The following is a 27,028-nucleotide window of genomic DNA, read 5'->3' as shown; positions in this document are numbered from 1 at the left end:
GTATACTTGTATCAAAGGTATGTCATGAGAGTTCTGCTCATATGAACTCATTGTTGAAATTTAGCATCTGAAATAAGTGTCGTAACTATAGAGAAAGAAGCTAGCATATAGTACTGGTATATGCTAGAACAGGGGTGGGCAACTTATTTTTCAAAGTGGCCACAACTGTGGCTAATGAAAACAACATTAGCCACACTATTAAAAAAAATTGAAAGATATTAGTTTAATTGAAATAATTGCATTCAACTAATCTTCAATGTGAAAACTGATAGGGATTTTCATCAACAAGTTTTGTGAAAGTTGGCTTAATATCTATGCTCAATGAGCATCTTAGTTTTGCTCCTAAATTTATGTCAGTAAGCTGAAATATGTAACTAGACTTCAGAAAATCTAGTGTAGAAAATGCTGACTCACACCCCCATATGGATACAAACATGGAAAATAATTTTGAAATTGCTATCTTTAAATTTGGAAGACTCTTATTTATCAGAATAGTGAGCCACATATCTCTGATAGAACATTTTTGTTTGCCTTTTATGTGTTCTACACTTTGTAGGGTAAGCATATAATCTTAAAATCCACACTCATCCAAAGACAAAAAAAGATGGAATTTTCTTACTGAAATTTCCTAAGTCAAATTGAAATGGATCATGCAAAAATTCAAATATCAATTTCAAATTTTTAAATTTGGAGAAACATGTTTCAAATTTTTGAGATAGATTTTTGATCCAGTTTACATAGAGATCATCTTTAACATCAGAGAAATCATAGTTCTTATTATTTTCTAAAAAACTATTCACCTTTGTAAAATGTATCAAATCATTCTTTTGTAATTGTTCAGCAAGGAAGTTTATCTTTAATTGAAATTCAACAATAGACTGTGATTGTTCACTTATTATTTTACCTCTTCCCTAAAGCTTTGTATTCAAATTATTCAAGTGAGCCATTATGTTGCACAGAAAGTGCAAATCACATTGCCATGACAAAGTTTCAATTTCAGGGATATTTTCAATCTTACCTTTTTCAACAAGATACTCTTTTATTTGAGGAAATAAGAAATTAATTGTTCCAAGACTTTTCCTCTACTTAACCATCTTACATTTGCAAAATCAAATCTCAACAAACTGTCAAGGGAGAAGAGAGCTTCCACTTTTAATGTAATTCACAATTTTTACATCAATGTCCATCAAATTTTTCAATTCATCACTTTTAAACACCTGAGCACATAAATTTTCCTGATGCAAAGTGCAATGGAAAGATGACAGCATGTACTTCACGTCATTCTCAATGAAATGCTGCTTCAAAAAAGAAATAAATCCTAATTTTGCCCCAGTCATGGCGGGACATAATATTGTGACATAAACCAGTTTTTTAAAATTTAGATTGAATTTTTTTTTGACATTTCAAGGAATTTTTCAGAAATGTTTTTTTCCACATTTTCGATCTTGTAATCCCCAAATCCCAAACATTTCTTTCCTCACTTGAAGATCTGACATTACATATCAAACCTAAAATATCAACTGTGCATTGTCACTAAAATCTGTTGACTCATCTGTTGCTAAAGAAAAATACAATCTTTTAGTTGTTCAAACAAATGATTTTCTATGTATTTCACCATCTCTAGCATTCTGTGTACAATTGTTCTTCGACTTAATTGCAAATTATGTACCTTTTGAAAAATAACATCTTCTATTTTTCAATCATAATTCTCCAACAGAGTTTCCTTGACCCCAATCAATATTTTTTTTTTCAGTTCAGCATCAGAAAATGATGCTTTTTTTGAGCTAGAATCCAAGCTACTTTATAGTTAGCTAACGTAACTAGTTTTATCAATGATAAAAATCTTTTTAGGCCTCCCTTTTGTTCATGGAGTTGTGCTTTTAGATGACTAATTTCATTCATATGTGAACATTGATAAATATGTGGCCAGAAGTCATGGAGTTGCCCACCCCTGTGCTAGATGAAATAAATTTAATAGCATTCCACAAATAAACCTTGATAAAAATAGTGTTTAACACTATATATTAAGTTTTGTTGTCATACCTAAAATCATAGAGAATTGTCAGTAGAGCAGATAATTCACATTAAAGCTTTATGTGATGCTGGTTGGACATTCCAAACATATTGCTGTATAATTAAAATGATCTCCAAACTCTGTGAAATACACCCTAGATCGTGAGACGAAGATAGGTTAATGTCAAACCAGGAAAGAAACAGGCAGAACACCTAAACTTAATGACAGTGATGTTAAGTATCTTTGTTTATAAAGGCTTCAGGACAGAAGGGTACAGGTCTACAGTATCAACAAGACTCAATGACAATGGAATATTTGGTTATGTAGCAATTAAAAAAACCTTTACTTCAGGCCCCAAATATTGGACTGTTTATGATTGAAAAAGGGTGTTATGGACAAATGAGTCCAAATTTGGTTCAGATTGCAAGTCCAGCAAAAGAAAGATGAAAGATACTTACCACAATGCATAACACTTATGATAAAGCATGGGAGAGGTAGTATGATGGTTTGGGAGTAGTTTTTGTTGAGGCAATTAGAAATATTTGCAAAATACATGAAATAATGCACAAGAGCCATTAGATACAGATCTATCATGGTATATCCAATGATTTGTGCACAATTGGTAAAGGATTCTACAATAAAGAAGGTGATGACCCCAAACATTCATGCAACATATGCAGAAATTACTTAGCTAAGAAATAAGCTGCTGTAGTCATTCATATAATGCAATGGCCCCCACAGAGCCCCAGCCTCAACCCAATTGAAATGATTCATGATTTGATAGATTAAAAACTTAACAAATCACAAGTTTTTTTGAAATAAACTTTATGAAAGTATATTAGAGACATATGAAGTAAAATTCCAAAGGACACTCTGATTAAGTATGTTTGAACAATGACTAAAAAACTGTCTTCAATTATTAAAGCAACAGTGAGACCCAGAAAATGTTTGCTGAACTCAAACACTTCCACAGAGTTTCTGTTGTACTAAATATGAAGATTAATAAATCTTTGATGTTTCATGTGTGATCTACTTTCCATTGTTCTTTCAAAGTAACCTGAAATCTAATTTTGGACTTTTTACTAACACTTTTGCACAGCACTGTAAAGTTTATGTCCTACTCGACAAATTTTGGAATTTGGTGATAAGTTTTGCCACAGGAAGTCAAAGAGATTACTTAATATACCCTACTGCATATATTTCTTTATATCATGCCATGTTGCCCATCTGGCAACCCCTCAGGATATTTTATCTATCCTCCACAACGTAAAGTTAGTCAGAATACAAAATAAATACTATGTCATTAATTCACACTTGAATCATTGAAATAAAGTAATTTTGACCACTGGCTTTTTATTGATCAAAGGCTTGATGTTTTATGTGTGTTTACTATTTAGATATTCAAGACTGATAAAAAGGAAGCTGAAAATTGGTAAGTTTTTAGACAAAAAGCAATTTTTTTTAAATCACTGTTTACCAACAAAATGTAGGGCTATGCAAGAAAAGCTTCCTAAAGGTCTGAGTTAACTTATAAACAAAATTGTTAACTCACTCTAAAATAATTTTAATATCAAACAAATTCAATATCATTACCTGTTGAAAGAGTTAGTTCAAACAATTTTGTACCATATGTGCATTAAAGATTTATTTTATCTTTCACCAAAAGCAAAATGGAAAAGAAAATCTATATATAATCCTAATACGTTATTTGATCAGCCATATTCTCTGTTGTGCACTGCAATTTAGCATATTCTAGGCTTATTAGAACAGCTTGGGTCAGCAAACCAAAGAAATACCATTGCATCTCTTATAATGGTGAAGTGTATGTAATGTCTATGGGTTTCCATTTACCTAAATCAACTTAGATTACTACATGGTGAAGTAAAATGGAATAAAAACCCATAGTTTATTGTAGTTTTATTTACTTCAACATTATTTAACAGATTAAATAAATACAGATACACTTTCTTGTTGATTCTACATTTCATGGGAAAATACTACAAAATACATGGCCCAGCATGGCCAGTTGGTTAGAATGCTCAGCTCGTAATCTGAGGGTCATGGGTTTGAATCCCTGTCACACCAAACATGCTTGCCCTTTCAGCCTTTTATTATTCATTAGTAAAAGATCAGCTCAAGATTTGGTGCAAGGGTAGTGATGACTAGCTGCCTTTCCTCTAGTCTTACACTGCTAAATTAGGGATGGCTAGTGCAAATAGTCTTGTGTAGCTTGGTGCAAAAATAAAAAAAACAAACAAACTACAAAATATTGGGTTTACTGTTTAAAACTTATAATGTAGGTAAATATTAATGATATAATAATATACTAAAACATTTCAACAAGTTTTACTCATTACCAGCTTTCTGCCCACACATTGGAATCTCTGAGATGCAAAAGTTACCCTTCAATATCAGGGTCCCGTATATTAACCAAAAGGTGACAACAAAACCTTTAATAAAGTGAAATGTTGTAGTATATCACTTAATAACACATCAGAGACTGAAATATCATCATAAAACACTAACAAAAACAAACACAAAGTTAAACAAAACTTAACTTACACACTACTCAAAATAAACATTCTACTTATTTTGTACTAACCAAAAACATCATATTAATATTTCTGTACAATAACTCACATCAACATCACAAACATGTCCAGCAAAAACTCTTAAAGGTTGATGAGAGTCAGTTGCCCACAATCTCGCTGTTCTGTCATGACCACAGGATGCAAAATAATAACCATGGGGACTATTCAGAGAAAGACAGACCTTAATCTTTATTTTCAATGTCTTATTTTTTTAACCATTTAATAAGAGAGAAACTTATATTATTAATTTATAAGTTACTTATTAATATTTCATTCTACCAATGAAAGAAATAGGACAGTTTAAATTTATCAAATTTCTTCTGCAACACAAATTTTCAAGACAACAATTTCAAGGAAGTATCATACATTTAGATATTTCTTTTCAGTCCACCCTTTTAAATTCAACCTTTCACATGTAAATAAGGTTAATTTATTAAACAACAGTGATTTTAAAGTTGTCATTGCTACAACACACATATGATCTTTAAAAGAAATCTATGTGAATAGACAAAGGATATTGCTTTGGTGTTTCCACTTGGTCTGACTTTTACTAACACTTTTCTTTGTTACTACAAACACACATGAATGAACAACTAATCCATGGAACTTAACCCGATATGTCACAAACAGATTGTTGATGATGTTTTTTTTAATATTTGATGACCTCAAATAACGTTTCTCTGATAGCAGCTTCAAAGCCTTAAAAACAGATCAATCTGAGTTTGAAACACCAGTTAAAAATATAAAATATTCCTCATGAAAGAATACTTTCTCTCTTTAAACAACAGTCATCTCCTTCAAACTAAATCTCTTATCTTTTCCTACAGAACTATTACCAGGTTTTTATCAAAACTACTGTCCTTTCATTGAGTTACCTATTGCTTCTTTTAATATCCAACTTTTGTTACAGATAATACAGTATTTTAAAACACAAACATTTAGATCTATAGTTAAATTTTCATTGATATATTCATTTCATTTACAAGAAAAAAATTCCTCCATCTCCTAATTATAGGGGAAAAAAACCTTTCATTTCTGTTACTGTTCTCCTAAAGAATACATTTTAATAACATACAATTTAATGTAATTTCTCACATTCTGCAAAATTCCATCATATTATTACAGTTCAAATTGGCTTCTCTAACTTTTGCTGAGAAATTATAATGTGCAAGAACTCAAAATGTGCAAATGAACTTCTTGTTAAGATAATTATTTTGATGATAGAATTGTCCCATATAATACTTAATCTTCCTGCACAGGCCACCTGCACCTGTAGTCTGAATTATGGTATCAGAGAAATGAGATGTACCCAAAATGATAATGCTTACTTTGGAAGTTACTCTAGATACCAAACAAACAAGCAAAATGTTATGCAGCAAAACACAGCTAAATCAAATGCTTTTAAAAATAAAGTGGGAAAACATTACTGAATTAAAGTAAATTAAGTTAAACCACTGATACTGACTTAGTACTGGTACATAGGAGTCATGTGCATCATGTGATAGTAGTGCTCTTCTATTGATGGACAGATGATGCTTGATGATTTGCATGAGAGACATGTTGGAATCTTTAATTCCAATAGGGGGGTGCAGAAGGTTTTTGGCATGTGCTATAAAAATATTTGCATAAAGTGGGCAGAACAAAATGGGAAAAGCTAATCTTGAAAGGGGATGGAAGTACTGTATTGGAATACTTTCCAAACCATGAGATTTAAACTTTGATCTTGTTAAAGACAAATTTAATTTAAATCATAGCACAGAAATTAAAAAAAACAACAACAAAAATATTTAGTGTTTGATACATATTGAAAACAACAACAATAAAACCATAAATTACTTGTTTTTACCTGAATTTAACATCCCACACAGGAAAACAATGACCTTTATAACAAACAACATTGGTCCATGTTAGCAGACTCCACAATCGAACTGTGAAAAGAAAAGAGTAAAAAGGCAACAGTTATATTAATTCTAGCTTCTAGAGGAAAGAGATCCTGACTTATCTCCTTATCTTGAAGGACACTTTAACACATTTGAGAAAAGGTATCAAAAGCAAAATTTATTTCACTTGTAGAATACATAAATAAAGTTTGTACATGGTGTAAAATACAGAAAAGGTTAAAATGTACCCTACTAACAGGAGGATTTGCAGAAATAAGATACCCACACAGTGATGGGGATACAACATTTATCAGATCTAACTTCTATCTGCACATCTCACGTGTAAAATAAATTACAAAGGAAAATAACATCAGAAGTCTACAGACATGCATAAGCCCACAGTGTCTTTTATCTATCAATTGCCATTCACCACCTGTCTGAAAGCAGCTGTTGCTCCTAATGAAACAAAAAAATATAAATAAATAAATAAACAAACATACCTCTTAGGTCAAAATATCCTGAAGCAGTTAAAATTAATGCAAATAAAAATTTAAAACAAGTGTTCAACATTTGTGAAATGTCAAACAAAGTTGAAATTTTTTGTATTTTAGCTTTATCTTAATGTAAAGATCAACTGAAATACAATTAACACATCAAAGACTAAATTCTGTATGCAGAGAAGATACAATTATTTTTCACTCAAACTTTATAGTCAAAAGGCTAAAAGATAACTTTCAGAATTTGTCTTTCTCCTGTGATAACTGCCTAAATTATGCCACCTTTCCTTATTTATAATATAGTAATTCAAATAAAAGTATTCATTCTACACTGAATACACAATCTCAACTTTTCAATGCAATAAATAAGTTTACAGAATAGCCACATGACAGATACATATGACACATTACTTGAATAATTTTAGCCAAGATTTAGTTCCCTTTCAATTACCTACTGACACTTATTCTACTTATTAGGTTAGAACGTGTTACCTTCCAAAATACTAATTCAACATTAGGCTCACTCTAAACTACATTATATCCTCGTGGAAAGCCCACGCTATATAAATGGAATGCAATATATTACAAACCTTACCTCAAATTTCAAAATTAATTATTTATGAGTATAAATAATTTTAGCAATCATGGTTTAACCTGGTAAACACATGGCTAACATAGTGTTGAATTAACTTCAAATCTGTCACTAACATTTGATACAAAAATATGTCATGTAAGACACAATAAGTTACTTAATTTCCATCTTGTACTTATAATTTACAAACCAACCTTTATTTAAAATGACATTTTATGTTTAATACTATACCTTACATGTCTAGAACAGACAAAAGTAAAATAATTTTTGTATTAATCTGATAGCTGTAAAACACAATTATCAATACATAATCATTGTTCTGAAACATCTAGATATTTAAGATATTAAGATATTAAACATTTAAGATATTTGCTAGTGTCCAATGCCTCTGGAGAGTTGTTCAGAGACCAACATGTGTTACCGACCAATGTTTATAGAGGGTTGTTCAGACATGTTATTGCCAAATGTCTACAGAAGGTTGGTCATATATGTATACTAATCAAAGTCAACAGAGGATTGTTAACACGTGCTACTTATCAATGTCTATAGAAGGTTGTCTATATATACGCTGTTAATCAAGAACTAAGGAGGGTTACTTCTCACATACTATTGACCAATGTCTATGAAGCATTTTTCACAATCTACAGAAAAATAATTTCAATCCAATTGCTTTTCTCATGGTCTTTCCTGTAGCCTATAACTGAATAGATTACAAGCCCTGCCTCTTTTGTTGCAACTAAGGTGACAATTGATACTAATTTACAAGTGCCTATTATTGGTCTGGAAAGGTTACGTGAGAGAACTTATGAATGCGAGCTCTCTTATTCCATAATAACAAAATAATGCAAATGCAAGTTTTTATGAGTTTCTAACACAGGGATATCTGTAATGTTAAACTGTAGTAAAACAAAGTAACTTGCAATTCCAGCAGGAAATAAAACAGTCCACTTTATGCCTGTTTGCCAGAAAAAAAAACTATTTATTAGAAGACCATGGTAAAACCTGGTAATTTGACATACTGTTTTGGGGTTTTTTTCAAACTAAAAATACTTGTGTAATGTCATCACTATACAAATGTTTGCTTTCAGTTGGCATTAATCTTCACTGGTTTAACCCTTTCCATATAAAGTTGGGTAATGTGACTGACCTTGTAACCTAACAGTAACCAGCAGAATTTCCACACTAGAACATTTAATATGTTTGATGTATCTTCACAAATTTGGCAAAGTTCAATAAATACTAAAAGTAATTTGTACACAAAAACATCACAAGTACATGGAGTCAGAGTGTGATACTCTAGGTGCAAAATGAATTTCATGTTAAGACCTCCTTCCTAAACAAATATCAAATTTGTTTTTTTCCAGTAAAATATTATACCTGTTATTTTCTCTACCCTTACTCTATATAGACTCGGCCAATTTAACCAACTTTGTAGCCATCATAAAAATATATGAAATAAAGCTAATTTACCATTTTTCTATTTCTAGAATGACTGCAGACTGTAACAGAAAACTACAACAATTTATCTCAAAAGGCTCACAACAGTATAAATCTGTTTTTACTTAACTTTATTGTTTTATCATCCTTTGAATAATTTCTAATTAGTAATCCCATAAAAAAATGTTGTAAGTCACTTAGCAAATGTTCATCAATACATGTTACTGTACTGAATGATACAACACAAGTTGTTCACAAGTCCATACTAATAAGTATATGTATCTTCACATACAAAGGGTTCTATTTTTCTTTTATTATCTTATCAAATGTATCCTTATCCGAGATAAGTTCCTAATTTTTACATTTAAGTTACTTTTGTAACAACAAATGAAAAAATATACATGAAAATCAAGAAGTACAGTATATGCATTTGATTTTTTTTTCTGCTAGATGTTGAAGGCTTTAAAAATTATTCTTTGCTTTAAATTCTGCACTTTAGAGAGAGGAGAAGGAAGACCTAGAGTATATATGTTATGATTCTCATACAAAGAGAGACTGAAGATTTTTTAAAACATTTAATTATAAACTTAAGAATATAAAATGTATGTAATATAACAACTTGATTTATTAACTACATTTTGATGCCAAGTTTATTCATGTACACTGATAACAATTTAATTAATTTATGAATGTAACTCTATGAAAGGTTGTGAGATGCACACTTTGACCTACATGTTGTGAGAGGGTTAAAGGGTCAACTACATCTTATTAATTAACATTACTGTCTCCATATAATTATACTGGTGATTTTTTGACACTTGTAACCAGATGAGCAACTATAAAAAAATAAATTAGTGAGAAAGAGAAATTGGATACCTACTTGTACCGTCTTCAGAGCATGAAAGGAGAAGATTTCTATCAGGACTAAAACTGGTAGAGTATACAGGACCATTGTGTCCTAGGAGCAATCTCATGTTTGTTGCATTGGCTTCATCCATCATCCTATACAGCACATCATCTAGTGATAACATAAATTTAAATATAGCAATAATAATAGTAGTTAGTGCAACTGATATGGCGGTTAATTTTTTAATTGTCCTAAACAGAATAAAATTAGGACAATAAATGAAACTAATAACAGAGTTTCTTAAGTTATTATCATTAATATTCTTGAGAGATCATATTTGTTATATTACAGTTAAGTGTTCATTCCCAGTAGTTGACAAAATTAAAAAAAGTTTTAAAACCATTCAATAAAAACAAGTTAAAAAGCACCCTGTGAACAACACAGCTTTCTTTGTCACAGAATGAATGCAAAAAAGTACTCTTTTATTTTGCTTTCTATACATGACAAAAATTAAAACTGTCTTAAAATTTTATGGTTATAACAACTGTTTTTTTACAAAAAAATGAAATTAGAAAATGACTTATAAAGGAAACTGTTCATTATTAGGTACAAAGTTACATAATGGGCTATCTGTGCTGTGCCGAGCATGGATATAAAAACTCAATTTTTAGCAATACAAGTCTGCAGACTTATCACCAAGAGTAAATTCTGTGATTTAAAGTAATGTTATTATTACTAACTACTGACCACAAAATCCAGGCACCAGGAATTTATATCACAGTACTCTTTTAAAGCTGGTAGTATGAACATGTAAAAAGTGCAATTAGGAGGATCAAATCTCTTGTTTAATGTTGCAGGTGATATGAAAATATGTCACCCTTTAAAATAAAGATTTCACACTTTTGAGAAAAAAGTGTAATAAAGTGAATATGTTATTCAATCTTTTAAAATTTGATTAACTGAAAAAGAAGTATACAAAATACTAAAAGTTATTCTTTATTCCTCAATTGGCTCTTGGATAAGTGAGATTCTGTACAAGTTTCAATTAAAGTGCAGGCCATTTGTTTTTTTACCTGCTTCTTTGTCTGTCTGCTCAAGCTCTGAAGCTGGTTTCATGGTCTTCAGAGAGTTGGGAGTTATAGACCAGACACGAACTGCAGCATCAACAAATCCAGCTGCCAGAAGACTGGAATCTTCAGATATCTCCACACAAGTAACTCTGTTTCAATACAAATTTAAATGAAAACAGATGTTACAATCATTATATTAAAAAATTTACTTTACATTTAACACACACACACACACATATCACTTTTAAAACTGAGTTTCAATATTGATTCCTACTATAAGTATTGGTAAATAAACTTAAGAGTTTTAAGTTACTTATGAATTCTAATCAAAGGTAGTTTAAATTGACAAAGTATTTAATTTTTCTCTATACAAGAGACATCAAATTTATATACTTGTATAAATATCCTATACATGAATTTCTGTTTCATAATTTGGAGAAATACAGATGAATACTGATATCTCTATATGCAAATTACAGAATGTTTTAATTTCACTAACTTTTAATCTATTTCTTTTAATGTCTGTAATACACCTACACCTCACATAATTCAAAGATTAGGACATGATTTAAGAATATCTTCTTTCTCTATTATTATCAAGTGTGTAAAAACATCTCTAACATTTGGTATTTATCATCTAATTTCCAATAACTGGCTATCACACAAGCTATTTGTTACTTCCCAAAAACTCCTTTTTGAAACATCCCAAGTTTTAGAATTCAGATAAAAGCCACAAATTATATCACTGGTCAACAAATTTTTCCGAAATCTCAGTTGCATAAGATTTTTTTACTCATTCTTACTTACCCTTTGTGACCTGCTAAATTCAAATATGAAAACGGTTCAGCTCTACATGCTCTAGTTTTAATGCAATTTTAAGTTTTTCATTCTAGCCGTTTGTGGTCAAATTAACACGTTTCCTGCGATGCCTATATTGGCAAACCGGCAACTGCTGCGATGCTCTTGTACATCTGACAGCTTCAGTGCTGCATGAGCTATGATAACGTTAGGTTGTCGTTACACTTGTCTCTAGCCTGCAACTTAGTTAAAGGTAAGACAAAAGTGGGACACCGGTGGGTCCCATCGCAGGAAACGTGTTAATTACTCACACGTTTATGCTATCAACAGAGATATTAAAATTGTTTAGATTTTGTTTCAGATCTGATCATGGCTACAAGGAGACATCAATGTGAGAACAAGCCGGACGCTTTCTGTTATATTTGTGGATGCTTCACGCTTATTTGTCAAAGGCGTAATATAACATCGTTTGTGAGGCGTGCTTATAAAGCGTACTTGGTGACCAAGACAAGAAATGGGCCCCACATATTGTGTGTAATAATTGTGAGGAAATGCTGCGTGACCGGACAAAAGGGAAATGTAAGGGTTTACCTTTCGGAATTCCCATGACCTGGCGAGAACCGATGGACCACACAACTGGCTGCTATTTTTGTCTGGTCAATACAAAGGGCATTGGCAAGAAAAACAGACACAAAATCTCATATCCTAGTATCCCTTCAGCAATCCGACCTACTCTGCACTCTGATGAGCTCCCAATCCCAGTTTTTAAAGGATTTCTTCCATCTGAAGATGTGGGTAGTGACCAAGAGCAAGAGACTGCTGATGAAACTCAAGAAATATTTTCAGAATCTGGCGATCCTTCTTATGAGACCCCACAGTCATTAACTCCTCAACAGTTTAGCCAGCCGGAGTTGAATGACTCGTGCGTGATTTGGGTCTCTCCAAAAATGCAGCTGAAGTGTTAGCTTCCAGGATGCAAGAAAAGAATCAGCTGAGCCATACAACTAAAGTGTCATACTTCCAAAATCGGGAGCAGGCTTTTGCGCCATTTTTTTACAGGGAGAATATGTTTTTTTATTGTCATAATATATCAGGTCTTCTCCAGGAATTAGGGATGCCAGTATACCATCCAAATGACTGGCGATTATTTCTAGATTGTTCTAAGCAAAGTTTGAAGTGCGTTCTACTTCATAATGGCAATGTCTATGCAGCTGTTCCAATTGGACACTCTGTGTATTTACGAGAGGAATATAATGACATTAAGACTGTAATTGACCTACTAAAATACCACGAGCACAACTGGACAATTTGTGTGGACCTCAAAATGGTTAATTTCCTCCTAGGTCAACAAAGAGGATTTACAAAGTACCCCTGCTATCTTTGCATGTGGGACAGCCGAGCTTGAGAAAAGCACTGGAACCAGAAGGAGTGGCTCATACGTGAGACTCTGAAGGCAGGTATGCCAAATATTGTCAACGATCCAATTGTCAGTCGAGAAAAGATCATATTTCCTCCTCTCCATATCAAGCTGGGCTTGATGAAACAGTTTATGAAGGCGTTGAATACTGACGGTGAATGCTTCCAACACATATTTTCTGTGCTCCCTGGTTTGTCCTTTGAGAAGATCAAGGCAGGTGTTTTTGATGGACCACAGATTCGTGCACTTGTGCGTGATCAAGAATTTGCCAGAAAGATGAACAACAAGGAAAGGACTGCATGGCTTTCATTTGTGGTGGTGATGGCAAACTTTCTCGGTAATAAAAAAGCTGACAACTATGAAACCCTTGTAGCGAATATGTTGTCAGCTTTTCGCAATCTTGGATGTAACATGAGTGTCAAACTCCATTACCTGTACAGTCATCTTGATAGATTCCCTGAGAACCCAGGAGCTGTAAGTGACGAGCAAGGCGAGCAGTTCCATCAGGACCTCAAGACCATGGAAAAGCATTACCAAGGGAGATGGGACAAACATATGATGGCAGATTACTGCTAGAGCATTAAACGAGAATGCCCTGAGACAGTCCACAAACGCAAGAGCTACAAGCAGAAATTCATGCCTGAGTAGACTGCAATTGAGCTTTGCCTCCTCATAGTAGCAAATGTCTTATCTACTAATCAGTTTTATATAATAAAGTTAATTATAACTTGATATAAAATTGAATTTATATAAATAACTTGAATGCATTTATACTACCTTGCATTTTCTTTTTTATTACCCAGCTATATTAAAGAGTTTTATAACATATTTTATCACATATTTTTCATGATAGACTACGACGTCAATGTGATGATGACGAAATTTTGAGATTTTCAAATACCTTGATTGCAAAAAAAGTAGAGCACTGAGCAACTTCAGATCTGAAATCAGGGCAAGAAATTATGTAATACCAAGTGTTTGATATAAATGCAACAAAAACTTTGTTGACCTTATTATTATCAGTAATAATATGTAAGAAAAATATGTATATGGTTGAAAATACTTAACTCTTTAAACCTGTAAGTTTTGCATGTTTTCTGCCAGAACTGTTTTCATGATTCCCTAACAATTACCACAATACCTTATAAAATTTAAAGTTTCTTAATTTAGTGTTTAATAACATGGTTTAGATTAGTTTTCAGTCAAAGAGACATAATATTATTGGATGGTGACACCATCCAATGAGTAGTTCAGAATTTTCGACCAGATCCTGGTTGCATCTGTTTGGATTTAAGGAGTTAATTTAAAAAAAATATGCACTAAAATACTCTATACAAATCACTAAAAAAATCCCAGTAAAAATGCAATGTTTCTAATGGTTTCCTATGAAATAAAAAATGAAGTTAGTTCTATAAGTCAATTAAGATTTGGATCTGTGAATATTCAAGGAGTACTGAAGGGTTTGCTTTTCATGTTTGATTAAGTTATGACCTCTTGGGAGTAAAGAAAAAGGTAATTTCCATACATATAAAAGTTCCAACAGAACACATCATCACAGCATCGTTAGAACTTTACATTATTACTGACTTGACAAAACAATCCCTAATATTGGACCAATGGATCTTAATGGTTCATTAACTATCACCAGAATATTATTCAAATTAAATATTTTCAAGGTAGTTTAATAAAAACATAGTCCATATCAAATAAATAAACAAAATTTTAAAATGCATCAAACTTAACCATATCCAAAAAAATAAATAAATAAATACACAAGTTAACTACAATTTATTTTAGTTTATTTCTAATGAATATTTAGTTATGTTATTTCTCTATTTTTAACTAGTACATTCAAATAACTATTAAAACATTACTTGGCCAACTTAACCACTTATTCAACTGAAACCCTCAAACTATTGATACACATCATAATCATAAATTTGATTCCACTGGAATTTTTTTGTATTTCTTGATTCATGTATGATATCAATACAAAATATAACTCAAATAAAACTAATTTAACTGATATACAGTAAAAACCGAAACCAAAAGCTGGGTAGTAACAAAGCAACTGTCATTTCTATAACATTAAACAAGCTCATGTATCAAACACTTTAAATAACCAGAACTATTTACTGATTTGAAACTTTAGAAGTGTTTACTGTGATACATCTTTATCATTCAACAATATATTTTAGAAGTATTATTACTCAATTCCAACTCTATTAAACATAAACCTTTTCTGGACATTAATGCTGTGTACTTTTTATGTTGGTTATAAAACAAGTCCTAAGTATCCTACAATAAAGACAACAAGAAATGTAAACTATTTCAAGTCATGGTGGGGACTAATTATAGTTTTCTTAGATTTTTAAACAAAACTTCCCAGTCAAATTAACTATTGTAATTTTATATTTGACTAAAGTTCTGCTATTTTAGTATATAATCACTCTCTCTCTCTTTAATCTACTTATTATTGGAACAAGATTGTGTATATCCTTATCTGAAATCTTTGAGGTATCAAGCTCAAATTATTTTTTTGTAATTTACCTTAGGAATATATTCTGAGAGCCAGACATAATCCACTTCACTTTGCATTGTGTCTAGAATTTATTAGAAGCAAAAAGGGTTTAGTCTAAAAAGTAAAACAATATACAGGAATTGCTACTGTTGCTTAACAGTGAGAGGGCTGAAATCTTGTAATTAAGGAAAAATCATTCAAAATAAAGACATTTATATTACTTTTATATATTAATTTACCTATGTTACAATCTTTTTAAAAAATAAGCTAGTCTATTATAAAAAACAAATCATCATAAATTATGCTGTTCAATTTGTAATATGTTGTTTTTCTCTATAACTGTAAAATTGGCTTTTGAAAGCCATTCTTCTTAGAACAGTATGTAGTAAGTACAAAATCTAATACAAACCAAATTGAATAAGGCTTGTACATACATTTCAAACCAGCCTGTGGCAAGGTAAAAATACTAATTATTATATTAAATCAACTGAATATCAAATGGCTGAATTAAAAATATTTTGTAAATTAAGAAATGAAATACTATTTAAGTACACAAAAGTCTAGAAGTTAAAATATATTCCACTAACTACAGTATATACACATACCCAAGGTGAGAGTTTAGCAAAGTATAGAAACAAATAGAGGGTAGTGTTTCAGTTCCTAGTTTTAGTCCCTTCTTGGCTTCTCTTAAAGCATTGGACTTGTCCAGTTTGTCAGCATCTCTCCTGAAAGAATAAACTTTATTTTTACAGCTCATACATAAATTTGCAGTTAACATTATTTCATACTCACAACTAATATTTTCAACCCAATCAAAAACTCAGTTATAAAAATATACCACATAATCACAAGATATACTTTTCCCTGTTGATAGAAAACATATTTTAGTTGCACAGTCATTCACCATAAAGGTTTTCAAAGAAAAAATACAACTTTTTTTGGAGGGGGAATATCTGAAACAAAATGGTATCTTTTAGGTTAGTCACTCACTTTTGTGTGCAAAGTTAATATTTTCTTACTCTGAAAATGTATTTACTTAGAAGGACCAGGAGTGACATTTCTTTAGAAATAAAACTAGTAACTTTTAGAGAAAAATAAATAAATAAATACACATGGCATTGAATAAGCTGTCAATGGTTGTACAAAAACACCCCATCTAAACAGTAAAAGTTGCAAATTTATTCATATCTAGTGCAAATATATAATATGAGGCATACCTGACCAGGCAACAGCCACCACTAGCTGGGATACTGAAATACAATATGTAACAATGAAAAATATACAAGAAAAGTAATCTGTCCACTTACTCCAGCCAAAAGATGAAAAAATGTATGTAGAATCACCACAGGAGCAAAATGATAATTGTCCATAAAAGACAGACAGGTTGTGCTGATAATGTGAGATGAATATACTGGGAGTCATCCACATCCCAGTCAGAACAATCTCCTCTAAAGGCTGGTGAAGCCAAGCAGCTAGAGACACAGTTAAGTGACAAAGTGGATGCAAATAAACATTTTGCATACAGTAATCATGGTCAACTAAGAAATATGCCAGTTGCATAAGCTGACAACACCAACCAGTGAGAGTAACAGGAGACAGAATACAGGAAATAGAGGTAATCCTTGAAACAAACAAATGGAAATGATAGCATTAAAGGAGGCATTATGAGCCACATAACAACTCAGGGAGTAAACTGAATAAAAGGATAGAGGATAACCTTCAAGGAATGAATAGGATGCAGGAAATATTCATGGCAATAAGGAGGAGAAAGAGCATGTAAGGGAAAGATGGTACAATTAGCACATAGCAATGGGTTCAAATGGAGATCTAAACATGGCACGAAGGACAAAATTTAGATCCAATATAACAAAACAAAGGAAGTTGGATGATGGACAAGACAAAAGATAAAAGGAAAGGGTACAAATAACAGGGGAGGAGAAACCTTTCCAGTAACAGAAGAATCAGAAGGTGTTCAACAGGACAGTCCTATAACTAGGAACAGTTGACATGTATAAATCCTAATGAAACAACCTGGCAAAGAACTAGGAAAGTTAAGGTACTGAAAGACAGGAGAGGTGGAAGCTATGGTTAATGTATCAAGGTCTGAAACTAGACCACTGCCTCTGGTACACAGACAAGGAGGAAAGCTGAATGGAATTGAAAAGATGCTACATGAGGGGACAGTCCCTGAGCTAAGGCAAGGAAACAAACTAAAGTCATGCACAAAGATGGAGTATGGTGATGTAGCAATGAACTATGGCCGATCTCAGTTGTCAAAGGAGAGACAAAGACAAAGTTAACGACTGGGGATGTTACTTCAGCAAGGACCAGATCAGATGGAGCTATGTTTGAGCATAACACGACAAGGAGTGGTCTCAATAAGAGAAAAAGAGTGAGGAAAAAAGTCTGATTGGAGGGTAGGCACATATGTGACAACCCCTCTAATCCTTACTGAACACATCTTCTTCCAGAACTGAAGAATGTGTAACCACAGACCAAAAGAAAGGAATTTTGGCATTCTAGCAAATTATAAATACATCTACATGTGATGTTCCCAGTTGAGAATACACCCACTGAAATACCCGTGGAAGAAGGAACCACCCTATGGGGAGAACCTTAGTGAGTTGAGATAAGTGATCAGCCACCAGATTCACAAAGCCAAGAATGAGACATGCCAACAGTGCCACATAATATTTGTGAGCCCCGTAAAGAAGATCCAGAGTCTGAAAACAAAGATAAAGCAATTTGTTTCCCTTCTTGCTTGGTGATGTAGCTGATGTAAGTGAAATAGTCAGAATGAAATAAAAGGCCCTTTGCCTCCTCAGGAGTGAGGAAATGATACACAGCCCAATGAACTGTTCTGGGATATTAAAAATGGAAAGTAGACTTCTTTCGAGGGACAACAATAAGACAGAGTAATACCCGGTTGAGGGGGAGGTACCATCCATTTTTGTAGTAGTCTTGAGCAGGCTAGGCAAGATGACTTGTAGGTGTAAGATCCTGAGTAGGAAGAAAGGAGATAGGGAAAGTGGATGGGGGCAGACAGAATTGATGAAAGACAGAAATGTTCAGAAACATAATCTGTGGAACAAATAAAACTGTTGTGAAATGAAGCCAAAAAACTAGATGTACTCATTATTAATAAACTAACAAAACCTAGAAATTTCTGAAGACTACAAAGTACATAAAAATAACAAACTTGCAAAACTATGGAAATTGACCTAAATATTGAAACAATAAGTGACACCTAAACGACAAAACCACTAAAGGAAATTAAAAGGTAAAAGATACCTAACTATAAAATTCACAAGTCCACTCAAGGGGAAAAAAAGGTAAAACCTATCCTGAAGAGCATGAGAATGAACAAGTATCCAGTTAAAAAAAAAAAAAATCTTGAACATCAAATCTTCTCTATTGATTGAATTACAAGCAAAATATAAAATCACAAAAACAAGTGTGTATAAATGTTACAACAAAATATTTTTGTATTTAGTACTAAAAAATAGAACAACAACAAAAATATTTAAACATACAATTCTGGTAAAGGAATCCTGTTATTTGGAGGAGCATTAGGATCATTTCGAGCCTTCTTAGACAGCAAAGGATCCTTTTTAGGTTTCTTTTTCTAATTGATCAAACAAAAATATTAAACCAAGTATTATAATACTGTGTAATTTTTATATTAAATTTCACACAGAGCTTTCATTAACTCTTTTCAATTATAATTGATACTAAATAACAATAAACAAATCTCACTTTAGTTTTCAGAACTAGCATTATATGAACTATAACCATCTATTGAAGTTATCCAATGGTTTTTAATTTTCTTTAGTAATACTAGTAGGTGTATCTGAAGCATGGTGAGAGGTTTATGAAAGTTAAAACATTATTTATATGATTCATTTATTGATTTTATAGTAACTGTAGAATTAATGTTTTACCAGGTAGTTAAGAATATACATACAATTTGAGTTTTTATCCTAAACATACCAGTAATGACTATATACTGTATATACACCCCATGTAAAGGAAGAGGAAACTAGTATCCCTAGTGACCACCCTCCCTGATTGATCAACATTTAACCATCACTGAAGCTATCAAATCTAACACATTTTAAAAGAAAAATAACTCATCTTAATGCACTTCATTAAACCACATCTGAGAAATCCAAATGTAAAAGCCTGCATGCAGTCAGAGGGCAAACAAACAGTTTTCTCAAATTATAGTAGTATTTAAAGCCATTCTACTGCTCTTTAACAAAAGTGTTATATTTAAACTCTTCTTAAATATGTTTGCTTTTCAGCTGTTTCACTTTGTGAATTATGTGACCTTCAGCTTTTAATACGAGCATGAGGAAACAATGGAGTTTGCATCACAAATGTAGGAAACTTACGAGTTTAATACATTTATATACACAAATACATGAAGAAAATATGAAACATTTACCATACTGCAATATTCCTAGGCAAGGGAACTTTTCTTCCAATTGTTACTAATATCTAAAATTAAAAACACTTACAAACAGAACATAATAGTAACTTTATAATTACATAAATATAGTGCTGATAAGGAAACCTAAAAAAACTCTCTTGAAATCCACCTCATCACTTTTATATTACTTCAACAATAATTCATATATATATATATATATATATATATTTGATGCTCATAACTTAATTTTAAAACAAAGTTCAAGTTCTCATCACTTCCTGTAACTGAGTTTCACTCCAGAGAATGTCTTTTAAGTTAACACTTTCCTAAATTGAAAATGTATTTCCAATAATTTCCTGGTACTGTATATAAGCACCTCATTTAGATAATTACATTACTTTTTTGAGAATTAAACTATCCCAGTTTCTAATACTGGCTCACAGTGAGGAAGAATGGCAGGAGAGTGTCAGTACAGGTAAGTATTATTGGAAATACATTTTCAGTTTAGGAAAATATTAACTTTCAAAACATATTTAACTCTGCTGCCATTTATAGCTAGAATCCAGAACAGGTATGCTTTTCACTCTGAATTTAGTTTCTATATCAAGGGTTTGTTTGTTTTGAATTTCATGCAAAGCTACACAAAGGCTACCTGTGCCTATATCAAGGGTAGAATAGTACATGAATAATCCAGATTCCACAAATTGGGTTGGAATTAAAGGGTCTTGTCCTATATTCCACATTGATGGCCAAGACAATTGGACCACAACATTATATATAGACATGCTTTTGATTGGATTCCAGCCTAAAGCCATAGAGTGATGTGTTCTGAACTATAAGAATAACAACAAGAAAGCAAAAAACACCAAAACAGACAAATTTTCCCCTCTACCTGAAGAAGCCCAAAAGGTAACACCCCAGGCTTAGAAATGATGGGACCACATATGCCTTACTCATTTAATAGAATAGAACTCATCTAGTCTGAAATTATGAACTTTCATCCTCAATGCCCAACTGAATGGGCAAGGAGCATTCCACTTGCCTTTGGAATTATGGAGAAGACATAGAACATTGTGTTCAACCAAGGACAAAGGATAGTGGACCTCCTTCCATGAACAATATGCTAAACCAATATCGACTAAAAAGAAGGCCCATGCACAGTCTCAACAGATAGCCGAGTGTCAAATTTGAACCGATATTAAGAGTAGACTCTCGCGTAAGATTGGCATTGCTCCTACCAACATCTAGGAAAGACAATCAGAGAAAATGGTAGGATAGCTCCTATCTTCTCCCTCTTCTCCAAAAGGGGAGGAAATAACTCAAACACTCTGGAGGAAAAGCCTCAGTCCACCACCTCAGTGACTGGAAATTGGGAGTGGTAAGGACTTCCTAGCTTCACTAGTAGAATTGGGGGGGGGGGGGGATGAGATAGATGTTGGGGAGTCCTAAGGAACAGTGCTTTGGAAACAGTGTAATAGGTGAATTAAGTTCCCCAAATTTTTAAAAGTAAACCACCCCTGATTTATTCAATTCAATGACCTGCAGGGACAGATATGCTGAGATATGGCTTATGTATTGAATCAAACACAGTGGCCCTGTTCACCTCTTTCCATTTTCTTAGAAGTGGTCCTGTATATACTCTTACTACAATATATGACATGTGAATAACAAATCAGAATATCTCCCTAGTGGTTTTCTAGCCATTTTAATGTGTGAAAAGGCTACCACGTTCTCTTGAACCAAGATTTAAAGAAAGTACATTGTGTGTTTAGTCTGCTTGAAGTTTCATATTAGTTGCTTATAAAACATTAAAAAAAAATATTTTATGTCCACCATGTGTCAAATTTTAAAAGTCTTAGCAACCAATGTCCAGCAGCAACAGAGGTCAAAGCAAGAAGAGATGATTTTTTACTTTACTTCTAGATTTATTGTTCTATATTTTGAGAAAAATAATTTTTGTAATTTATTTATAAATAGTAATAATCCATACACATATATATAATGTATAATAATTGAAATGTCTCTTTATATTATAAAATGTTAGTCCACTAAAACATAGCCAAGATAGGGAAGCATAAAGGCCATTTTCATATCACTGGATATGTAACATGTACATGTGCTCCACATCAGTATAAAAAAACATGTAAACATATAGCATTATGAGATTTAAGCTACTTGGACTAAATATTTCGATTTTTATGTCAGAATATGTAGTCATTCTATCAGGCAAAGAAAACAATTTATATTTATTTCCCATATTTTGTATTTTGGTTACGAGGTTGGTCAAGTGAGAGACACCATACAGAGTATAGAAAATAAAATAAAATATAAAGTCTTACTCAAAACAAACACTTGAAATGTATTTAAGAGGTTTTAGAGATTATGCAAATAATATTTGAGAGTTTTGGGATAAAGAATAGTTTTTAATCATAGCATGAAATCACATTTCACTTAGACAAGTAACAAAACAGACTATTTCACAAACAAATCTTTAGTAAACATATTTCATTAATAAATCTGATTTTTTGTATACAAAATACTTGTAATCTTTGCTAAAAGTCTACCTAATTTTGTGAAGATACACATGTTGTATCAACAAACTCATGTATATTGTACTGAGCCCAAACAAAATGGTTAAAGGAAAGCTAATACATGGTACATGAGGCTAAAATGCTTGAATGTATGTTAAGATAAAGCATGTAATACCACCTTAATATCCCTGGGATCAACCTCACAACCATTTTGTGCTTGTTATAGTTTTCATGCTATTACTTTTAGATTAGAAAGCATGTTTATGAAATTTGATAGATTATCAGTAAATATTACAATGCTTTCATACAAAAAATATCAGATTATTTTGTAAGTCTTAAGTCTTGTTAAGCAATATTTTTCTCATACCTTTTTTATTTTTGTATGTTGCCCATCCAACATGTAAAGCAATTTTCATTTTAAGATTGAAAATACTTTTATGCATCAGAAAATTTTTAAATTTTATAATTTCCAGAGAGTTTTATTGACTATTTCTTAAGAAAAAACTTCTTATTTTATGTTATTTCCACTAACAAATCTCTATATGGGTTCAGTCAATTTAGACCAATCTCATAACCACCAGATAAAATTAGAGAATGAATATAAATTATGCATTTTTTGTTCAAGAATAACTACATGTTATAAAATGAAAACATATATATGTTTTCACTAAATAGCTTAAATATTATAATATTAGATATTTATACAAATTTATATATACTTTTTTTTCTTAAGACAAAGAACAGTAAGGAACGAGGTGAAGCAAACAATTATCTCTTGTAGTTACCACCTATGCACTTAGTAACTGCTTGTTATAGCCTGCTAAGTCTTAAGAAATTTCACATGATGAAGATATAAAACATTTTTTGCATTTTATATATACATTTGAATGGCAAGAAAATCATAAGTTACTTCATCGATACCCACAGAATTCCAGTATAATTTATCAGGTTTAATAACTACACTGTATTTGTATTTAAAAAAACTACAGTCTTAAACAGGCTAAACCAGGGGTTCCCAACCTTTTGGCACTTGCGACTTGAAAATGTAATTGATGAAATAAAACTAATGTTATCCCAAGCTACTTCTAACAAGGCTACGCGACCCCCCTCCCAAGGCTTTGCGACCCCTTGGGGGTCGCGACCAACCGGTTGGGAACCCCTGGGCTAAACACTCAACTTACCAGCATGAAGGTTTGTCTCAAACAAAAGAGAGGATGCTGTTATATTTGTAAATGGCTGAGAAAATCACTAAGGGTATATTCTGAGCTTCCAATTGGTTATATAGAAGTGAATATAAGGTACCATTTCCAATAATGGAAAGACGTGAGAAAGGACTGTTATGTTTAATTCACTAAGTATAATGATAGTTCAGCAAATAGAAAAGATAAAAAGTTTTTATTTTATGTTCTATCTTGTAAATATCAGTAATTTGAGTTCCTAATTCATAGAAAACTATAGACTTTGTAATTTGACATCACAAACATCTAATATGAAATAGTGCTACATTTCTGTATGCAAAAACGGCTCGTTTGGGTTGAGAAAATATTTTACGTAGAAGAGCAAACAACGTTTTGACCTTCTTCGGTCATCATCAGGTTCACAAAGAAAGAAAGAGGTAACTGACCGGAAGCTAACCACATGTTTGGAAGGGGTTGTGAAACTGAGTGTTGGAATGTAAAAGGAGGTGTTAGATGTTTGAATATATAATTTTATTTTATTATATTTAATATAGGTATAAAGGCATTCCTTTATATTGGTTTATTTCGGGTTTAAGTTGTTGTATAAGTAAGGCTTCTTTAATTTTACGTTTGTTTCTTTATTTAGTATTTGAGTGTTTTCTATGGTTATGTTGTGTTTATTTCACTTGCAGTGTTCGAAAATGTGTGAAGGTGACGTTTTATGTTTTTTAAAGCAAAATCAACCAACAAAAGTAAATATATCTCACAAATCAAAAAATCACGAAACCATATACTGCTGCATACCATATATTCCCGACATCAGCAGACAAATAACCAACATTTGGCAAAAACTAGTAACAAAATATGACATTCCAGTTAATACCAAATTTATTCAAAAACCAGGCATAAAACTGAGGTCTATACAATGTAAAAACTACACTGACAAACACCACACCAACATTATTTATAAAATACAATGTGATAACTGCCACGACTTCTATATTGGAGAAACAAGTAGAAAAATGGAAATCAGATTCAAAGAACATAAAAAGTCACCTTCACACGTTTTTGAACACTGCAAGTCAAATAAACACAACATAACCATAGAAATCACTTAAATACTAAATAAAGAAACAAACGTAAAGTTAAAGAAGCCTTACCTATACAACAACTTAAACCAAAAATAAACCAATATAAAGGAACACCTTTATACCTATATTAAATATAATAAAATAAAATTATATATTCAAACATCTAACACCTCCTTTTACATTCCAACACTCAGTTTCACAACCCCTTCCAAACATGTGGTTAGCTTCCGGTCAGTTACCTATTTCTTTCTTTGTAAACCTGACAATGACCAAAGAAGGTCTAAACGTTGTTCGCTCTTCTAAGTAAAATATTTTCTCAACCCAAACGAGCCGTTTTTGCATATATATTTCTCTACAAGTGGGTTTTCTCGACATCACTGAGTACTACATTCAGTATATCAAGAGATCCAGGGATCAGGACACACTATGACTTCCAGCAGAAGCCAAAGAAAATCTAGAGACTAAAAGCAAAGAAAAATGCAAATGGGGAACATCAATTCATGATGCCAATACCTATGGGAAAGATGTAGACATCAAGAAATGAAGTAAAGGAGCTCACATATCTACCAGAAGGCTACAACAGGTAGATCAACTACCTCCAACAATGCAATAAATACCAAACAAAACACCAATAAGTACCCAATAAATCCCAACAACATACAACCTGGGAAAACAATAAAAGAGCAGAAGTCAGCAAAGAACCTAATTCCTCTTCAAACTGATGTGGAGATCACTGATAGGCCTCTGACAAAATTCGAGGGGAAAGATAAATATCTCTGAAGTGAAAGTCACATAAATCTGAAAAATTTTATCTGTTCAAAGTGATCACAGGTTTCTGTATGGAACCCAACATATCAAAGAGGATCAAGTCTTTGAGAATTGAAATATACATCTACCTGGTGATGGTAACTTAAAGTATGCTATTCGGATAAACGAGGGATAAGACACAGGTATCCAATTACATAATACAGCAGTAAATTTCTCAGCATAATAAGCAATATCAGGTGTAGGAGGTAAAACTAACTAATCAAATTCAGACTTTTTGGCCATCAAGGAAGGAATAGATTCAAAGGCAATTGAAAAAGCCCCAAACCCTGAAAACTTGATTGATGACAGAGATGAAATAGAAGAGAGCTAACTAGCCTCTACATTGGAAAAAGTAACCTGATAATTCATAGCTGAAAATGACATTGCAATTTTTTATTTTTAACTGATAATTATTAAATACAAGTTACATAAAAATCTACCAGATGGTGAGAAATTTGCATGTAAGTTAATTATTGCAGCACTTGTTTCAGGAAACCTGTATCTAAATGCTTCATGGAGAAGGTGATGAAATTATCTGAATAAGGTGCATATATACAATACTAGGATAAAAGGTGCAGTGATGTATCTGAAGAGTATCATCTGATTAATACTGCCAAGGACAACTGAGTTGGGTATCAAAGACTGGATCAAATAAAACAAAACCAGACCAGTGCTTAGATAAGCAAAGTTAAAACCCTGGCAGTCAAGTAATGGCAATAACTGGCAGAGGAAATAAGTTTGTTTAGTAAATATTTCTTTCATTCATCCACTCATAATTATGGGCTTTCTTCTGAAAGAGGTCCCTACCACTTTAGATTTATTTTTGCCATTGTTCAGACCCAATTCTGGTTTCTCCACATTCCTAAACAGTAAATATGTTTTGACAAAAAAGATTCAACACTATCCATTTTAGAGTGATTAAACCAAAAAATTACAACACAATATGCAAAATGTATATCTGCCTTTGGTTTATCCTCTCCTTCACCAGACTCCTCTTCATCATCAACAGGTAAAGGTAACTCAGGTTCCTTTAGAAGACCATAGTATACTTTTGTGTTGTTCGCTTGAAGGAACAAAGAGAACAAACAAATATTCAGCAAAATGTTTCTTATCTCCAAGTGTTTAACTCTATTGTCATGGTTATCCTTTACTGTTTATGACACAAGGTTTAAGCATCTTTTTTCAAAACTTTATTAAATTACTTTTTGTTTATGTTATACCAATCATAGCTTAAAATCTCAGCTAATAAACCATATTTTAACAGTATATGTTTTAACTTCTTAATTCTACAAGGCAATATTTTTAAAAATCCTGAATTTACCCTA

The 27,028-nt window shown here is 32.1% G+C and overlaps 1 protein-coding gene across 1 annotated transcript in view; it reads right to left on the bottom strand.

The window, feature by feature from the left end:
* Positions 1–27,028, bottom strand: part of Taf5 (TATA-box binding protein associated factor 5) — a 65,508-nt gene that overhangs the window by 11,337 nt on the left and 27,143 nt on the right. The window contains 7 exon segments of the mRNA XM_076472873.1: positions 4,655–4,766; positions 6,452–6,533; positions 9,892–10,029; positions 10,932–11,077; positions 16,270–16,389; positions 19,198–19,289; positions 26,666–26,766. Coding sequence (XP_076328988.1) covers positions 4,655–4,766; positions 6,452–6,533; positions 9,892–10,029; positions 10,932–11,077; positions 16,270–16,389; positions 19,198–19,289; positions 26,666–26,766 — 791 coding nt within the window.

Source organism: Tachypleus tridentatus, chromosome 12 (assembly GCF_004210375.1).
Source record: "Tachypleus tridentatus isolate NWPU-2018 chromosome 12, ASM421037v1, whole genome shotgun sequence".
Lineage (NCBI taxonomy): Eukaryota > Metazoa > Arthropoda > Merostomata > Xiphosura > Limulidae > Tachypleus > Tachypleus tridentatus.
Note: the sequence above shows the minus strand (reverse complement) of the source record. Positions and strands in the feature narration are given on the sequence as shown.